The sequence below is a fragment of the Notolabrus celidotus genome, chromosome 1, assembly GCF_009762535.1.
Source record: "Notolabrus celidotus isolate fNotCel1 chromosome 1, fNotCel1.pri, whole genome shotgun sequence".
NCBI classification, from domain to species: domain Eukaryota; kingdom Metazoa; phylum Chordata; class Actinopteri; order Labriformes; family Labridae; genus Notolabrus; species Notolabrus celidotus.
In genome coordinates, this window is record NC_048272.1 from 697,905 (window position 1) to 717,837 (window position 19,933).

General features: G+C 42.9%; 1 protein-coding gene across 1 annotated transcript; it reads right to left on the reverse strand.

Moving 5' to 3' along the window:
* Positions 1 to 437: 437 nt before the first annotated feature.
* Positions 438 to 19,277, reverse strand: LOC117815809. The gene is made up of 4 exons (XM_034687751.1): positions 18,954 to 19,277; positions 16,598 to 17,022; positions 5,816 to 5,856; positions 438 to 2,129 (listed from the first exon to the last, which is right to left on the reverse strand). Exons 1-4 carry the CDS (start codon positions 19,153 to 19,155, stop codon positions 1,154 to 1,156), a joined length of 1,644 nt encoding a protein of 547 aa, XP_034543642.1. The 5' UTR covers positions 19,156 to 19,277; the 3' UTR covers positions 438 to 1,153.
* Positions 19,278 to 19,933: the final 656 nt, after the last annotated feature.

Consider the following 19,933-nt stretch of genomic DNA (forward strand, 5'->3'; position numbering starts at 1 on the left):
ACAAGGGAGCTCAGGGACTCCAGAAAGGTTTATGGTTAGTAACTTTAATGGGACAGGAAGAGTTAAAGTAAGTGATGAAGGGGGTGAGCTGGGATCCCAGTGTGTCAGTGCACCAGTTCCCCCAGCAGTCTAGGCCTATAGCAGCATAACAAAAGCTGGTCCAAGCCTGATCCAGCTCTAACTATAAGCTTTATAGTTATATAAAACATGAATCGCTACAATGAATTAATTGAGCTCAATGACAATTTCAGTTGCAGTGTTGGATGACGTGTAGGCACTGAGAACTGTTGATAAATCTTGTATGAATGGATGTAGTTTTGTGTTAAAGGCTGAATTGTTTATTTTGTTTCATTACTAAAGGTGAACACTTGAGGAGTTAGTAAAGAGATGAAAACAGTCGAGCAGTGCTGGAAACAGTAAAAGCAGTGAGGTACATATAATGATTTAAAGTTTTATTTTTGAACATTCAAACCTTCTGCTTAAGTCATGCCCAAATGTGGATATTTGTGTCTGTAGACGTGTGTAGCTTGACTCAACTAAATGGCATAAAGAATTATAACTTCAGGGTTGAAGTTTTAGAATTGAGGTAGATTAATTTATCTGGCATTTCATACCACACATGAATAATCTTAAAGGGTTTACATCCAACGCAGCCCAAGAACAGATCTCCTTCAGAGAGTAGTAAAATGGACAAACATGGCCAATAACACCCTAAATTCAACTTTATACTGCATGCAACACCATCTCAAAACCCAATGGTTATTCTCTCACTTTTCAATATTTATGATGTTAAGAAATGAACACTCTTTTCCTTTTTGAAGTCCAGTAATCAACATGAGATGCAAACATGTAAAGATCATAAGTAAAGCAAAATTTGCCTCTCCAGTTATGACTGTGATATAAACCGTCATTTCCTGGTTCTGTCCTAGAAATATTTGTTTCAGGTGAATCTGAGTTTAGCTGTAAATGTTAACTTATACGGAGGCTTCACCCTGGCCTCTTCAGCAGTATGAACTCAAAAAGGAAACCGATTATCTATTTGCAATCATGTAGGGAAAAAGGAGTAATCTGAAAGTATCACAATCTGTTAAAACGTGCAACAACCCCTCTGTGGAGAACCACATAGTGTGTATATCAGCAGTGTGACACCAGTCTAAACCAGACTTGGTAGATAGTAGTAGAAGAAGAAGTTATCCAGCTTCTTCTTCATGATGTCAATGACGCTCTTGTCTCTATAGATGCGTTGAACCAGTAAGTCTTCGTTGGAGAACACCAGCAGATCACACCAGGACATGCCAGCTACCATCATCTCTCCTTGCATGTGCCAATACAGAGGATGGGTCTTCTTCAGCTGCAAGACTCCGTACTTGCAGACCAGGAAACTGCAGTCCATGAAGCTCCTGAACTGAACACATTTGACATGCACAAGCCCGTAACTGGGCTTCTCCTTGGGGTCATACACCAACCCGTGAGGCAGCGCCCCGAGCCACGGTGCATTAGGGTGGACGACCAGCCCACAGGGGGACCAGTTGACACACACAAGGCGACAGTATTCCCTCAGTGCTTCAGACTTTATCTCTTCGTCTACCTGTGAGTTCTTGTACTTGCGACCTCCCTTCTGAATCTTGAATATCAGGTGGTCAGCATTACTTTTTCCTGGTCTGAGTATGCAGATTTCCCGAAAACGGCTGGTCAGGCGCAGCTTCAGCAGCTCTTCAGCTAGCTCCTTGTGTCCATGTGGAGGACGTGTGGAACTCTCCAGACATTGTGCATTCTCCCAGGTAATCTGCATGATGTCCACGTGTTCCTGCTCTCTAGTACTAAGGGATGAAGGAAAATCAAGCACTGGCTCCAGCGTATGATATGACAAGGGAAGCTGTGGGCGAGGGGAAGCGTGATCATGAGTCTGATAATCCTTACTTGATGGCACAGGGCACTGGTAGGACAAGGGGGAACCTTTAGGGACTTTACCGAAAGCACAGTCCACAAAGTCTACACCCTCTGAGAGGCCCACTTTTGTTATCAGAGGCTTTTTGTCCTCCGGAAAATCCTTGAAGGCCTCAGTGAGCCTCGACAGAAAGGACTGGCAATCAGATGGGGTTGGAATAACACATTTGGAAGGCATCATCCTGCATACAAAAAGGTTTGATTATTACTTATACAGTGCAAGCAAATACAGTCCCCCCCAAAAGTATTGGAACAGTGAGGCCAATTCCCTTATTTATGCTGTAATAATAATAATAATACATTTTATTTAGAAGCGCCTTTCAAAGCACTCAAGGTCGCTTTACAGACAGATAAAAAACACAATAAATAAAAGAACACGATAAGATAAATAAAAACAACAAGCAAAGTAACACCAAGTTAAAAATGAAGCAGTGCAAATGAAGCGGGGAATGCAGTTTGAAACAGATGGGTTTTGAGTTTTGATTTGAAGAGGGGTAGTGAGTCAGAGTTTCGGATGTCCGGTGGGAGTGAGTTCCAGAGTTGGGGAGCAGAGCGACTGAAAGCTCTGCTCCCCATGGTGCTGAAACGGGCAGGGGGCACAGAAAGGTGGAGGGAGGAGGAAGACCTGAGGGAGCGAGAGGGGGTGACAATGTGGAGGAGATCAGAGAGATACGGGGGGGAGAGGTTGTGGACGGCCTTGAATGTGTACAGGAGGATTTTGAAATTGATTCTGAGTTTGACCGGGAGCCTGTGGAGCTGCTGGAGGATGGGGGTGATGTGGTGAAAGGAGGGGGTTCTAGTGATGATGCGGGCTGCAGAGTTTTGGACCAGTTGAAGTTTATGGGAGGGATTTGTGAGGGACACCGAAGAGGAGTGAATTACAATAATCGATACGGGAGGTGACAAGACTGTGGACCAGGATAGCAGTGGTGTGAGGGGTGAGAGAGGGGCGGAGACGGTTGATGTTGTGGAGATGGAAATATGCAGACCGGGTTATGCTATTGATGTGAGAGTTGAAAGAAAGTGAGCTGTCGAGGATGACACCCAGACTCTTTACCTGGGGGGAGGGGGACACTGTTGAACTGTCGATGGAGAGGGAGAAACTGTCAGCTTTGGATAAGGTGGATTTGGTGCCTATAAGGAGGAGTTCTGTTTTATTGCTGTTGAGTTGAAGGAAGTTGGAGGTGAACCAGGACTTGATCTCAGAGAGACAGAGGGTGAGGGAGGAGGGTGGGAGAGTGGAGTCGGGCTTGCTGGAGAGGTAGAGCTGGGTGTCATCCGCGAAGCAGTGGAAGTGGATGCCGAATTTGCGGAAGATATTGCCGAGTGGGAGAAGGTAGGTGATGAAGAGGAGGGGCCCCAGGACAGAGCCCTGGGGCACACCTGAAGTGACGGGGGAGGGATGTGAAGTGAAGGATTTGAGTTGGATGAACTGAGTGCGGCCTGTGAGGTAGGAGTGAAACCAGTGCAGGGGGGTGTCAGTGATGCCCATGGAGGAGAGTCTATTGAGGAGTATGGGGTGAGAAATAGTGTCGAAGGCCGCACTCAGATCGAGGAGGATGAGGATGGAGATGAGACCGGAATCAGCTGCCATGAGGAGGTCGTTAGTTATCTTGAGGAGGGCTGTTTCTGTGCTGTGACGGAAACCGGACTGGAATTTTTCATAGAGGTTATTGCAGGTGAGATGGGAGTGAAGTTGAGAGGCAACAGTTTTTTCTAGAATTTTGGAAATGAAAGGGAGGTGAGAAATGGGGCGGAGGTTGTTGACTGGAAACATTTGAGTTTGACACCAAAAGATGAACATGAGACAAGAGATCAACATGTCAGCTTTTATTTCCAGGTATTTACATCTGGATCTGATGCACAACTTAGAAGATAGATTTGTAAAGGAACACCACATTTTTAGGTGAGCAAAACTATTGGAACAGATACAATTAAAATAAATTAAAGTGAATAAGACTTAATATTTTGTTGCAAATCCTTTGCTTGCAATAACTGCATCAAGCCTGTGACCCATTGACATCACCAAACTTTTGCATTCTTCTTTTGTGATGCTTTTCCAGGCTTTCACCGCTGCCTCTTTCAGTTGTTGTTTGTTTTGGGGGGTTACTCCCTTCAGTCTCCTCTTTAGCAGGTAAAATGCATGCTCTATAGGGTGTAAAGCTGGGGTTGGCAGTCTCGGAAAACTAGCATGAATTTGAATGTAGTATTTCCTCAGGACTCCGTCTAACCCATCCCCCCCTCCATCAGAGCTCCTCCAAAACGACGCGCCCCCCCCCCCCCCCCCCCCCCCCCCCATGCACGAGCGCCGCTGACTTGCGACCATATGATCGTGACTGATTCAAAACTGGTCCTCACCAAAACATTCTCATAGTGAAAGTTAAAAACACAAATAAACATGGCTGCTGTTAGCACTCACAACTGTCATGCTAGCATTATCCAGTTGTACTGGTGACACGATATCAGGAGAAAAGTTATAACACATATATAATACTGTAACAGCTCTACTGTTTGTTAAACCTGTTCAGTGTAGATGTTCTTAATTCCTACAGTGTTGACGGTCAGTGAAGGCATCAGGAGAGGTGTAGAGTGTGTGAGCGGGAGAGAGGAGAGACAAGAGGAGAAGTTCTTCATTCATTCAAACTTTGATTGTTGTTTTGTTGGTTGGCGTGGTAACGGCCGACAGTGACCGGTTATTAAAGATCAACGTGTTCACCAATCGGCTCGTCATCCCTACAGCGTCCGGACAGACGCTACAGTACATCTACATTTCTGTAGGACTTACTAAATGTCATTCATTCTTCTGCTTGTCAGAGCCCCGTGGTGAGAGCTTTTTAGACTCTGATCCGGACTACAGTCCTGAGCAAAGCCCCTCATCAGGTCAGAGGGGACAGGCCTGAGGTGGAGCGAGAGGAGCAGTAAATAGAGTCAGGGGAAGCAGAGGCAGGAGACGGGGACTCGGAGTGCACGTCGGGGAAATGTACGTGCAGGAGGCGGGCAGAATGGCAGGACGGGATTTGAATGGTTTAAAATTTTGGCACCCAAAAAAGGCTGATTGGTTGGTGTTTTCCCAGGTTTACTCCGGCTGTAGATAGCAGCTTTTCTTCCTTCTTTTTTAAGAACACATTATGTATTGATTACCATCGGGACAGAAAGATCATTTTAACCAGTATAACAAAAAGTGTATCTAAATCTGACTACCAACCCCAGCTTTAAGTCTGGAGATTGACTTGGCCAGTCTAAAAGCTTCCACTTCTTGCCCCTGATGAACTCCTTTGTTGTTTTTGCAGTGTGTTTGGGGTCATTATCTTGCTGCATGAAGAAGGATCTACTTATCAGTTTGGTTGCATATTTCTTTAAAATTGGCAAACAAAATGTTTCTGTCATTTTGCTGCTGCCATCATGTGTTACATCATCAATGAAGATTAATTATTCATGAACAAAAGTACAGAGGCTACACTAGATGATGCAAACCACTCACTAGCATAAAGAATAGGAAGCCCAGACTGGATTTTGCCAAAAAGTACAGAGATGAGCCTCAACAATTCTGGGACAAAGTTTTATGGACTGATGAGACAAAGATGAACCTTTACCAAAGTGTATCTCTTCCAATAGTTTTGCTCACCTAAAAATGTGGTGTTCCTTTACAAATCTATCTTCTAAGTTGTGTATCAGATCCAGATGTAAATACCTGGAAATAAGAGCTGACATGTTGATCTCTTGTCTCGTGTTCATCTTTTGGTGTCAAACTCAAATGTTTCCAGTCTACAGCAAAAAAAAAGGGAAATGACCTCACTGTTCCAATACTTTTGGAGGGGACTGTAGGAAGCAGACAAATTGGGATTACATTGAATCTTGATATTCTTACCTTGGTAATTCCAGCACAGTTTTCTGCAGGGAGCGCCTTTTCTGTTTTGGAGTACAATTTAAAGGAAAAAAGAATAAATCATTGAAGAATCAACAAACCAGACTTTTAAATCAAACAACATAATCAACTAGATCAGGGTTCCCACTCTTTTCCAGAGATCATTTTCCAGGACATTTTCATTGATGATAATAATAATAATAATTTTTATTTGTAGAGCACCTTTCAAAACCAGGTTACAAAGTGCTTTACATGGGTAGCAAATAAAACAGGCAGATCATAAAAACACACAAGTCAAGATAAAGAAATAAAACATATTTTAAAAGACATAAAATTCCCTTAAAAGAACTCTAAAGGAATAAAATTCTTTCAAAATATATTTCTTAAAGACGGTTAAAATAAAATAAAATTCAGATAAAATCCGGGAAGGCTCTGCGATAAAAGTATGTTTTAAGAAGGGATTTAAAAGAGCTCACTGACTCAGCAGACCTGATCTCCTCGGGCAGAAGGTTCCAGAGCGTCGGACCCCTTACTGCAAACGCTCTGTCCCCTTTTGTTTTCATTTTAGTGTTTGGAATGCACAGTAAACCTCTGCCCGAGGATCTCAATGTACGTGTCGGCTCATAGGGTGTTAAAAGGTCTGCTATATAGCTCGGAGCAAGCCCATGCAGGGCTTTAAAAGTAATCAGTAAAATCTTAAAATCAATTCTAAAACATACAGGGAGCCAGTGCAAGGAAGCTAAAACCGGAGAGATGTGGTCGAATTTTCTGGTTTTGGTTAAAACCCTGGCAGCTGAGTTCTGTACGGTCTGGAGACGATCAAGTGATTTGTTGTGCAGGCTGCTAAAAAGACTGTTACAATAGTCCAGGCGTGATGAGATAAAAGCATGTAAAATCGTCTCAGTGTCTTTAAAAGTTAAAACGGACCGAATTTTAGAAATGTTTCTGAGGTGGTAAAAACACGACTGTACAAGTTTTGTGATATGATGCTCAAATGTTAAATTGCTGTCAAACCAGACGCCAAGATTCTTTGCAACAGGTTTTATGTGGTTCGCCATTTGACCAGCAGATGGCAGTAACTGCTTGGTCATGTGTGGTGGTCCGATTAAAATGATCTCTGTCTTGTTTGAGTTTAATTGTAAAAAGTTTCTTGACATCCAGCTCTTTATTTCTGACAAGCAATTATTCAGTGAACTCAGCATGCCAGGGTCTGTGTGTCTGATGGGCAGGTATAACTGTGAATCATCTGCATAAAAATGAAATAAAACACCATGCTTGCTTATGATGTGCCCCAGGGGGAGCATATACAAGGAAAATAAAATCGGACCCAAAACCGACCCCTGAGGCACACCATACTTCACCTCAGTAAAACCAGAAACATAATTATTTACAGACACACAGAACCTTCTATTATTAAAATAAGATTTGAACCATTCTAAAACCGTACCAGAAACCCCTACCCAATGCTCTAATCTGTCCAATAAAATGTTGTGGTCTATAGTGTCAAAGGCTGCGCTCAGATCCAGGAGCACAAGGACTGAGCACATGCCTTGATCTGCAGCCATTAAAAGGTCATTAGTGACTTTAAGTAGTGCTGTCTCCGTGCTGTGATGCTTGCGAAAGCCAGACTGGAATTTTTCAAAAGTCTTGTTATTTTCCAGCACAGAGAGGAGTTGTTTGGACACTAATCTTTCTAAAATCTTTGAAATAAAAGGTAACTTAGAAATGGGCCTGTAATTCTGGGGAAGGGAAGGATCCAGTCCAGGTTTTTTTAACAAAGGATGGACACAGGCATTTTTAAAATAATCAGGGACACAACCATTGGACAGGGAGCTATTAAAAATGGAAAGCAGCCAAGGCCCCACAGAATCCATTACTTTCAGTAAAAACCTTGTAGGCATCACATCAAGAGGGCTGGAGGACACTCTCATATGTGATACCATTTCTAAAAGTTCAACCAAAGTAACTGGATAAAACTGATAAAAGGGATTAAAACCGTCGTATTTAGTAGGGACGTCAGAGTAATTAAAATCAGGAGTGATCGAGGCTCTGATAAAATCCACTTTCTCAGTAAAATATGATAAAAACTTCTCACAGTCAGTGTTACTAAAAACTGGGGCAGGAGGGGGTTCTGGATTTACAAGTTGATCGACCGTTTTAAATAAAAACCGAGGGTTGTGTTGATGAGTTAAAATCAATTCAGAGAAATACTGTGCTCTCGCATTCTTAACCAAGGTGTTGTATTGAGATAAAAGGTCTTTCATGATGTTGTAGTGTACTTGTAAGCCAGTTTTCTTCCATTTGCGCTCTGCCCTTCTGCAGTTCCTTTTATTGTTACGGATATTTTCATCAATCCAGGGCTGCTTCCTTTTGGCTGACTTAGACCTTACTTTAAAAGGTGCAATGGTATTTAAAAAGGATAGACACGTAGAGTTAAAAAGGTCAGTTAAGTCATTGGTAGGTGAATTTACGGGTGGGTGAGGGCATTGGCTTTCAAATACTTGGCAGAATTTTGCGGCACTATGTTCGTTGAAGATGCGAGAGCACAGTGAGTGGGGTGGAACAGTGTCTACAGCTGGTGAATCACAGTTAAAAACGATACATTTGTGGTCAGATATAGTCAAATCAAGTAATGATATGGAAGATATTGTCATGCCCAGGGTAAAAACAAGGTCGAGAGTATGACCACGATTATGTGTTTGTCCGTTCACGTGCTGTTCAAAGTTAAAAGACATAGTGATGTTTAAAAAATCTGCTGCATAATGATTATTCGGGTCATCAACATGAATATTAAAATCCCCACATAAAACAACTCTGTCATAATTTAAAACAAGAGTGGATAAAAATTCTGGGAGTTCTGCTAAAAAGCTGCCAATAGGTTTTGGAGGACGGTAAATTAAAACAAAAACAACCGGATGGGGACCACACAGTTTAAAAGTGAGTGCTTCAAAGGAAGACAATTCATCAAGGGTGATTTGATGACATTTAAAACTTTTTCTAAAAACGCACACTATACCACCACCACGACCAGTGGCCCTGGGCTGGTTAAAACAACTATAGTGAGGCGGACACAGTTTGACGAGGTGGCTAAAATCATTGGTCTGCAACCAGGATTCAGTTAAAAACATAAAATCCAAGCTGTTAGAAGAAATAAAATCATTCAAAATAAAACTTTTGTTTGACAGGGATCTCACATTAAAAAGTGCCATTTTTAGTGAGCCTGTGTTGGGAGTTGGAGGTGATGGATTTTCGATGGTCTGTAATAAATTATACGGGTTTCTGCGTGATGTGACTGTGTTTCTGCTGGTAGTGGGTCTGTTCGTTATGATCACCGGGATTTGAGAGACGGCACTGGTGGGGGGCGGGGCTTTACCTCCGTAGCGCAAAGTGCTGGATGAAAGTGGCAGTGAAGGGGTCCGTTCTGTAAAAGGTGCAGTGTCCAGGTGTGCGGTATGAGTGATTAGTCAGGTGTGTTTGAGAGTGGAGGTGGCATGGAAAATGTTTGCTGCAAGGGCACGGGAGCCAAGTGGACTGGGGTGAATACCATCTCTGTTAAAAAATGATGAACGCTCCCAGAACAAGTTAAAATTGTCAATCAGCGCTACTTTGTGCAAAGTGCACACCGACTGAAGCCAGGAGTTGAGACTGAGCAGCCGGCTGAAACGCTCTACGCCTCGATGGAAGGAGGGGAGAGGTCCGGAGATAAAAACGGATTTTTTGCAGTCCTCAAGTAATTTAAAAAGACTGTTAAAATCACGCATAAGAGCTTCGGACTGATGGCTGGAGATATCGTTGGTGCCGACGTGGATGACTACATTTCTGGCGCCGGGATGTTTGCGCAGGAGAGCCGGAACCTGCCGGACCAGGTCCAGAACTCTCGCGCCGGGGAAGCAATACGTGGAAGCCGTTTTGGATCGTATGTGTTTGACTATGGAGTCACCGATGATAAGTGAAGATGGGTGAGGGGGCTCGGGGGTCCGAACCGGGGCGTGTGCTGCCTGAGAGGTTTGTGTGGTGCCAGGCTGTGGAGAGGGAGCGCGAGCGTGCCCCCGAGTGCGTGCACCCCTGGACTCAGGGCCCCGTACTGGGCCGCTGGGTGCAGGGCGAGGAGTGAACTGCACACAGCCCGGCCGTGAAGACAGGGTCCGTGTGTGAAGTTTAGCAGTGGCGGCGAACGACTTGGACACCCCCTTGGATAATGGCTGCGAGGACACGGACTCATCCGACTCCGGGGAGGATCGCGCCATGCGGCTGTCAGCAAGTGGGGGGAAGTCCTGCTCGTCCAGGATGGAAAACCTGTTGGTTACCTGGAGAGCTGGCGGTTGGGGGGCGGGGGGGTGCCCACCATATTTGCCTTTGTGGATAGTTGTCCATGGTACCTTCTGGCTAGGAGTGGAGCTAACAGGGGCTTTAGGCTTAGCTCCTAGCTGGGACCAGTAGCCTGCCGGATGGGCAGCGAAGTCCGCACACGGGACTGTCGAATCCAGTTCTTCAGCAGGTGAGCTGCTGGCAGCGCGTCCTAGGGTGACCATGGAGTCGAGGAACCGTTCTTCATCCTTGATCTGGTACAGGATGGATATTCTCCCTTCCAGCTCCGACACTTTCTGGGTCAGGCGGAGACAGCTATCGCATCCGGATGGTGAGGTGAGTGGAGGCATACTTCTTGGGTCCGGTGTGTGAAGCTGCGGGGGAAACACAAGCTATCGCCAGTAAAAGTGGTCGGTAGAAGGGTAGAGTGCTAGGATTCTGATCCGTAACAGGCAGTATCACAGAGTGAGACTTACCCGCGAGGGCTCCACAACGGGAGCCCACAGCGGAAAGTTGTTTGGAAGACAGGTAGAGGTCCTGCTGGAAGCGGCACTTACCGGCACAGGCCCAGTGTCTGGGCCTGTTGCGGGGGTTAGGTATCCGGCAAGTAAGGTTGTCCTTGTAACAGGTGTAGAGCTAAAATCAGTCCCGGTTATGGTCGCCACTGAGGCAGGAAGCAGTGGCAGCCCGGTGTGTAGTGGCCAGAGGGCTTAAAAGTGAAGATCTGTGAGTCGATCGTTACAGTCTTCGGCTGTGTTAAAACATTGTGTTAAAAACATTCAGTGCCTGAGAGAACTGTATTAAAAGCTACCCTAAAAACGATTAAAAACGTGCTTAATTCCTGACACGGCCTCAGAGCTTCTGACTGGCGTGTAGACCGCCAAAACGCCGACGCTGTAGACTTTACAATTAATGGACGTAGTATCTGTGACGTCACAAGCTGGTGTGACCGTCTAAATTTAGTTCCTAATTTAGTTCCTAAATAGTCTAATATGTTCCTCTCAGTGGAAGTCTACATTGAAAGACATGTAGTCTATGGCTATCAATGAAATCATCTCTTACATACTTAAAAAATTATTGCAAATTGATAATAGAATAATGCAACCACAGATGTACAGCACTTCACTTTATTAGTGCAACCAAGTAACAATGATGGGCAACATCTCAGCTTTCTCTTTTCTCAAAAAATATAAAATGAGCTAAGAAAAAAACAAAAGAGCCTGTAAAGGAATCAGGAAGCTGCCTCACTGAAATAATTAAATAATAGTAATGATCAGAGGAAGAGTGCATTAATGACCTAAACAGAACTGAATGACACAAATGTTTCTCAACTCAACTCAGACTCAAAATATACCTGCTTAATCCTGATGTTCATCCTGCTAAGTGTTGGATATAAAAAATGTCACGTTTTTTTATTTGAGTTACCGTAAACTCTGAAAAAAAATGCACCGGTGTAAAGACGCACTCTGTATTTGAAGATCTCTCAGAGATTTAAAAAAATGTAAACTGTCTTCCTGCATGGCGATGTCTATTAGGATCAGCGATGTCTACAACGTGGAGTTTCTGTGTCGCTCTTTTTGTTCCGTTTGTTTTCACTATCGGGGGTTTGCACTCCTACTAGCTAGAGCAGGGGTTCTGAAACTTTTTGGAGCCAGGGAACCCTTACAGGTGAGAAAAATGTCCAAGACTCCTCATAATTGTAACACAGATTACATTAGTGAACACATTAGAACACATTAGTGATGTGTCATGATCAAAAGCTGCGGCCGATGCTTTATAGTGAATCAGAAGAGCCGGCTCGCATCGAGAGAGAGCCGGCTTACTCTGTTTTGATTGGTCAGCATGGCGGCCATGCGGCCAATCACATGTGAGGATATAGGATACAGGTGATGGAGGGGAGGCTGTGTATCCTGGCTACATCTGTTCCTTCAGAGAGAGTCTTCTTGAAGACCGGGCAAATACTCACGGAGAGGAAAAATCTGATCAGCTCATCCAAGCTGAGGCATCTGATATTTCTCAATGCCAACCTGAGGACATTAATAATGTTTGCTTCAGTTTGGTTCTGGTTCTGTTTCTGTTTACTTGAGTTGGTCCTGGTTCTGTTTGCTTGAGTTTGGTTCTGGTTCTGGTTGCTTGAGTTCGGTTCTGGTTCTGTTTGCTTGAATTTGGTTCTGGTTCTGTTTGCTTGAGTTTGGTTCTGGTTCTGGTTGCTTGAGTTCGGTTCTGGTTCTGTTTGCTTGAGTTTGGTTCTGGTTCTGTTTGCTTGAGTTCGGTTCTTGTTCAGTTCTGTTCTGGTACGGTTCTGGTACGGTTCTGTTCTGGTACGATTCTGGTTCGGTTCTGGTTCGGTTCAGGTATGGTTCTGGTTCGGTTCCGGTTCGGTTCTGGTTCGGTTCTGGTTCTGTTCTGGTTTGGGTCTGGAACAGTTCTGGTTTGGTTCGGTTCTGGTACGGTTCTGGTACGGTTCTGGTACGGTTCTGTTCTTGTTCTGTATGGTTCTGGCTCGGTTCTGGTATGGTTCTGGTTCAGTTCCGATTCAGTTCAGGTTCGGTTCTGGTTTAAGTTTGGTTCTGGTTCTGATTCGGTTCTGGTACAGTTCTGGTTCGGTTCTGGTTCGGTTCTGGTTCGGTTCTGGTTTCGGTTTGCTTGGGTTTGGTTCTAACCCTAATCCTAATCACAACCCTAATCACAACCCTAACCCTAATCACAACCCTAATCCTAATCACAACCCTAACCCTAATCACAACCCTAATCCTAATCACAACCCTAACCCTAATCACAACCCTAACCCTAATCACAACCCTAACCCTAACCCTAATCACAACCCTAACCCTAACCCTAATCACAACCCTAACCCTAACCCTAATCACAACCCTAACCCTAACCCTAATCACAACCCTAACCCTGACCCTAATCACAACCCTAACCCTAACCACAACCCTAACCCTAACCCTAATCACAACCCTAACCCTAACCACAACCCTAACCCTAATCACAACCCTAACCCTAATCACAACCCTAACCCTAATCACAACCCTAACCCTAACCACAACCCTAACCCTAATCACAACCCTAACCCTAATCACAACCCTAACCCTAACCCTAATCACAACCCTAACCCTAATCACAACCCTAACCCTAACCCTAATCACAACCCTAACCCTAATCCTAATCACAACCCTAACCCTAATCACAACCCTAACCCTAACCCTAATCACAACCCTAACCCTAACCCTAATCACAACCCTAACCCTAATCACAACCCTAACCCTAACCACAACCCTAACCCTAACCCTAATCACAACCCTAACCCTAACCCTGACCCTAATCACAACCCTAACCCTAACCCTAATCACAACCCTAACCCTAACCACAACCCTAACCCTAATCACAACCCTAACCCTAATCACAACCCTAACCCTGACCCTAACCCTAACTCTAATCACAACCCTAACCCTAACCCTAATCCTAATCACAACCCTAACCCTAACCCTAATCACAACCCTAACCCTAACCCTGACCCTAATCACAACCCTAACCCTAATCACAACCCTAACCCTAACTCTAATCACAACCCTAACCCTAATCACAACCCTAACCCTAATCACAACCCTGACCCTAACCCTAATCACAACCCTAACCCTAATCACAACCCTAACCCTAACCCTAATCACAACCCTAACCCTAATCACAACCCTAACCCTAATCACAACCCTAACCCTAATCACAACCCTAACCCTAACCCTGACCCTAATCACAATCCTAACCCTAATCACAACCCTAACCCTAACCCTAATCACAACCAGAGTCGCCTCTTCACTGTAGACGTTGACACTGGCGTTTTGCGGGTACCATTTAATGAAGCTGCCAGTTCAGGACCTGTGAGGCGTCTATTTCTCAAACTAGAGACTCTACTGTACGTGTCTTCTTGCTCAGTTGTGCACCGGGGCCTCCCACTTCTCTTTCTACTCTGGTTAGAGCCTGTTTCTGCTGTTCTCTGAAGGGAGTAGTACACATCGTTGTAGGAAATGTTCAGTTTCTTGGAAATTTCTCGCATGGAATAGCCTTCATTTCTAAGAACAAGAATAGACTGTGGAGTTTCATATGAAAGTTCTCTTTTTCTGGCCATTCTGAGAGAATAATCGAACCCACAAATGTGATGCTCCAGATACTCAACTAGCTCAAAGAAAGGCCAGTTTTACAGCTTCTCTAACCAGCAAAACCGTTTTCAGCTGTGCTAACGTAACTGCACAAGGGTTTTCAAGATGTTTCTAATCATTCATTAGCTTTCTAACTCGATTAGCAAACACAATGTACCATTAGAACACTGGAGTGATGGTTGCTGGAAATGGGCCTCTATACACCTTTGTAGATATTCCATTAAAAACCAGACGTTTGCAGCTAGAATAGTCATTTACCACATTATCAATGTATAGAGTGTATTTCTGATTAATTTAATGTTATCTTCATTGAAAAAAACAGTGCTGTTCTTTCAAAAATAAGGAAATTTCTAAGTGACCCCAAACTTTTGAACGGTAGTGTACATCTTCAAATTATACTGAATTAAAGTCCAGGTTTAAGTGAGCCAGTCAGTTGTATTTTCAGTGTTCCCTTGCAGTTCTGTTCATCTCTCTCAACTGTGTGAAAACCTATGCTGGCTGGCTGGCGAGTAGTTGAAAACAAAATTCAACAAATCCTTCCCACGGGTTAATGCGCTCTTTCATTGTTGATTGTCAGTGTCTGTGACCATCAGCAGAGAAAACCAAAGATCTTGCAACGGTTTCTCAAGATCTTGTGAAAGTATCTTGGGATCTCAAGAAAGCGTATTGGGCCCAACCTAAAAATATTTCCCTTCAGTTTCTCTTCCCAGGCATTGATCAAGGAACTCTCTGGTATCAACCAAGCGGCAAACTCCGGTCTCAAACGATGAAGCCAATGCGGAAGTGATATAAACTGCAATACATCGAAAATCCGCTTGAGGCTGGCTGCAGAAACACCGGAAACCACATAGATATGAATGGGAAAAAGACGATCTTTGCAGCATTAATAAACATGTTTACAGCCTGGTTCAAAAAACAGCTTGGCCCTACAACGCTAATCTCTCTAATGGCACACACTGTACGGGGGGTGAATTTTTTTCTAACGTGACGGTTAAGAAAATATTAAAGGTGACATATCATGCAAAATTGACTTTTTAATGGTTCTCTACCTGAAATATGTGTCCCTGTCTACAAACCCCCCGAGAATGAAAGAAATCCATTCTGCCCCTGTTCTGATTTCTCCACCTTTCTGTAAATGTGTGTGAAACGAGCCGTTTCAGACTTCAGTGTTTTTGTTACGTAACAACAATATCCGGTCTGTCACGGAGTCAGAGCTCGGAGCTTGTTCAGCCCATAAACTGTATAAAATAATACTGAACCCCTCCTCCGTTTTTCATTACCTGCACAAATGTGTGCTAACAAGGAGCTTAGGAGGGAGGCATGCTAGTTGTAGGCTGTCTTAATAAACCCAAAGGTCGGTTTTACTCCCCACGTCTGCAGATTTGAAGATCTAGTAGATGATTTTTATTTGTCATGGATAAGTGCTAGCGCTAATTAGCATAGCCACATAGCTACATGTTCGTAGCTGTGTGCAAAGACACACGTCGACATACTGATAAATAAAACAACAAGAAACACTAAATCTGTGACCAATGGTTCAGAAAGGTCCGGCTGCCTTTCTGGTAGAGGTCGGTTTTACTCCCCACGTCTGCAGATTTGAAGATCTAGTGGATGATTTTTATTTATCATGGATAAGTGCTAGCGCTAGTTAGCACAGCCACATAGCTACATGTTCATAGCTGTGTACCAAGACACACGTCGACATACTGACAAATTAAACAACAAGAAACACTAAATCTGTGACCAATCCTTCAGAAAGGTCCTGCTGCAGGCGCCTCTCCGTCAGGATCAGATTCTGGATCAGATTCAGAGGGTTGAAGTAACGTGGGTCTCTGAGCAGCCGTGTATATTCAGCCAACATGTAAACATTAGATCAACGTGCTGGACAGCCGAGGCACATCCACTTCCTGAGGGGGCGTGGTCAGAGGGAAAACAGAGTGTTCTGAGGAGGACTGAAGAAGAGGGTTTTTCAGGCAGACCAAAATCTGATTTCAAAGTGTTTTTTTGAGCATAAACTTTAAAGACATGTTTTGGGGACCTCTTAGACCAATATATATTGATGAAAAAAGCGTGATATGTCACCTTTAAGATTATGAGTTTTGCCCAAATAAGGACATGACTGACGTGACTCCCGGTCGGGAACACACAGCCATTGGCTAAGAGACACACCACGTCACACTCTGCCTAGTTGAGTTCCGCATTACCAATATGGCTGCTGCCGTCGATTTGCTTCAAAACAGCTCTCAGGAACAGATGGGTGACGTCACGGATACTACGTCCATATTTTATACAGTCTATGGTATCAACACAGACTTACCTTTTTCTTCTTTGACTTTCTTTTGGGGTTTCGAGTTTCCAATCTTTCACCTGTGCTTACTCCATTCCAGGAAAGTCGTGGGCAATCTTCGAGTGCATCCGAGTCCAATGAGGAAGAATCGTCATCTTCTGCTGATGCGGTGACTGAAGAGTCCTGGTTGACCTCCACCACTTTAAAGTCGTAGGAGTCACTGATGGGAGGCATACTTGAGTCATCTGCATCTGGGTCATGTTTCACCCAGTCTGTTACATCACTGGATCCCTCCAGTGCATGCTGTTCAGCTGATTCACAGCTTATATCGTACTCTAGTTGCTCCTCTTTAGGGATTATATGCAATGGCTCAGAAATGTCCATGCTAACATCCTCGGTCTGCTCAGTGGGGTGACATATGGAACCCCTGGTAGCTCCAGTGTGATGTACATCATCTATCAAGCAGAGAAGAGGGAAAGAAGATTTTTAAACAATGCACTTTTAGTTTTAGTTTTGGGCACAACAATAGCTTTATGACAAATATAAGTGGAAGAATAACATGAATTTTATGTCCATGGACACTTTCTCAAAGACTGTCATATCATGTCTTTATGTAGCTTTTAGTCATTTTCAGAGGTGTAGCTCCGCCCCCTCCTCCACCTACAGCTGGGGAGAGAGGCTGCATCATACCTGGGTCCCCTTTGGAGGAACATGTTTACCCTGTGCCCAACATCCAGACTCTCTCATAACTTCTAAATGATGAGGAGAAACAGTGACATTATGAGCTGCTTACTAAATCCTAAAAGGTGGAAATCTTGAGCTTCAACGTAGAAAAATTAAATCTTAAAAAGCATGTCATGGTGAGTTATCAGTTAGATAATCTAAGGATCATACTGGTTAATATTAAATCTTAAAAGCATGTTAGAAATGTTGGAAAGTAATCTAAACTAACTCATAAGAGATAATGATAAAAACAGCTCCTTCTGAAGCTCAACAGTCACCTCAGAGAGATTCTTCAGGACTGAGTTCACGGCCTTTTTAAACACTTCCAAGTTGTTTTAGTATTTTCATGTTGTGTTTTTAAGTAAGATGTACTGAAAATAAGTTAAAGGTTTAAAAAAAGAAAGTTTGGAAGGCATAGATATCTGTTTTATTGTAATGTTGGAGTATTGATGTTCTGGAGTTCTGATGACATCTCAGACACAGTTTGAAGTTTCAGCCTGTTTTAAATAATGAAAGTGAGTACATTAGTTTGAGCACAGTGCAGCTCCTCTTTCTTTAATGTTTGAAAGTAAACCATTCAATTTGGCATTTTTCCTATTTATGTCACTTTATTAAAGGCAGTGTGCTCTTCACATTATTAGCATTTCCAATAAAATACAATTTTATATATGATACTACTCACAAGTTACTCACTACTTGAGAAGTTGTTTTTTTTAGGTACTTATTTACTCTTACTCAAGTACTTATTTCTATGAGTACTCTTACTTCTACTTGAGTAACATCATTGTAAAGAAACAGAACTTTAACTTCTGAACTCCACTCACTACCTCCCCCCTCTGCCCCCTGGACTGTAACACACACACACACACACTCTCACTCTCTCTCACACACACTCTCTCTCTCTCACACACACACTTACACACTACATACAAGGACTCTACCTCAGCTGCTTTTTGCACATTATTATTTGCATATTATCTTGAACACTGTCTGCACCTTAATATCATTTGCACTGTTATCTATTTTCATTTTCATTGTCCATTTTTAAACTGTCACTACACTACCTGCACTGTGTACATAGGCTGTTTTTATAAAACTGTATTTTATATTTAAATTTTTGATATTTAAAAGCTGGAAGAGAGAAACAGGGTCTCGTTTTTCCTGTATGTCTCGTGAAAATTGACAATAAAAACCTTTGAATCTTGACTTGAGTACTATTTCAGTTTACTCCACCCACCTCTGGTCATTTTTAATTGTATAGTGCTATTTGTACTTTTCTTTTCTTCTCTTTTTTTGTTTGTTTGTTTGTGTTTTGGTTTCTCCTCTACCTTCTTACTTTGATTTTATTTGACTCTATTTTATCTTTGTTTAATCTTCATCTTTTTCAGGGAGCCTTTTTAACATCTGGCAAGGGACTATGGATGTAAACTAGCCTTTTGGCAAACTCTGGCATATTTACAGAAGTGTTAATTAATATGCATGGTCCTTTTTAAATAATAAATAAACAATAAATACATATTCGAGTAGCATTACACACCACAACTATAGAAGTAAGCATTTCAACACAAGCTGTGCATGGACGTGTATCATGTAGCTTGTGTTTCACGTCAATGCACAGATATCTGGAGGTCTCAATGCTGTAAGTTTAATTATAGTAACAGACCTATCCTCAGTAACTTTATCTCGGGGTTGAGCACCATGTGTAAGACATTCCGCAGGCGTTTGTTTTCCTCGCAGTACGCCTCCACTATGGCTTCAACTTCTCCAAACACGTCCACGGCCATGGCGGTGAAACGCTCAGTCAGAAAGCTGCGAAATCTCTGGTGTCGGACGTCTGACATTTTTTTGGGACGCTCCAGTTTCATAAAGATAATAAAAGTTTAACTTCTCCTCTTCATCCACAGCGAGCGGGACACACGCGCGCGGGACCTTACGAACAGGCGGAAGTGGGAGGTCTGACTTCCGGTAGTAACATTCCTCGAGAGGACAGTGTGGGAGGATTCAGGTGATCCGAGCACCCTCTACCGGACGGTGAAGAAACAATGTTACTTTTATTATTTATTATTTTAGCTTTTATTTTGGTACTAACAGCGCCCAATACAAATCCACACTGCAGCCTAGCAGAAGTACCAAAATAAAAGCTTATTAAGAGATACAGATATCCTAACTGTAGCCATAGACTGTTGTAGCCTATTTACAGTCTATGGTTGTAGCCCGGTTGTAGCTGGACTGCCCGCTGTAAAAATTATGTAAATGCAGTTTTGGAGGATATAAAGAGATTTCACAACACTCAGAGACAGAACTGACCCAGTCTATGGTACGGACAAGCTAAGTTGCTATTGCTAAGTCTGTTGTATCTCTTTATGAAGCTTTTATTTTGGTATTTCCGCTAGGCGGCAGTTTGAATCTGCATATCAGATAAATATTTAAGAATCGCAGGGCAACATTTAACATTTATATTTAACATTTAAAATTTATATTTAAGATTTATATTTAAGATTTAGATTTATTAACATTTAAAATTTATATTTCTATTTAACATTTAGATTTATATTTAGCATTTAGATTTAGATTTAACATTTAGATTTAGATTTAACATTTGGATTTAGATTTAACATTTATATTTATATTTAATATTTAGAT

Coding starts and splice junctions, on each gene's coding strand:
- LOC117815809 (XM_034687751.1), bottom strand. CDS start 19,155: ATGAAACTGGAGCGTCCCAAAAAAATGTCAGACGTCCGACACCAGAGA. Junction 17,023..18,953: donor GATAAAGTTACTGAGGATAG/GTCTGTTACTAT, acceptor TCTGCTTGATAG/ATGATGTACATCACACTGGA. Junction 5,857..16,597: donor GAAAGTCAAAGAAGAAAAAG/GTAAGTCTGTGT, acceptor ACTCCAAAACAG/AAAAGGCGCTCCCTGCAGAA.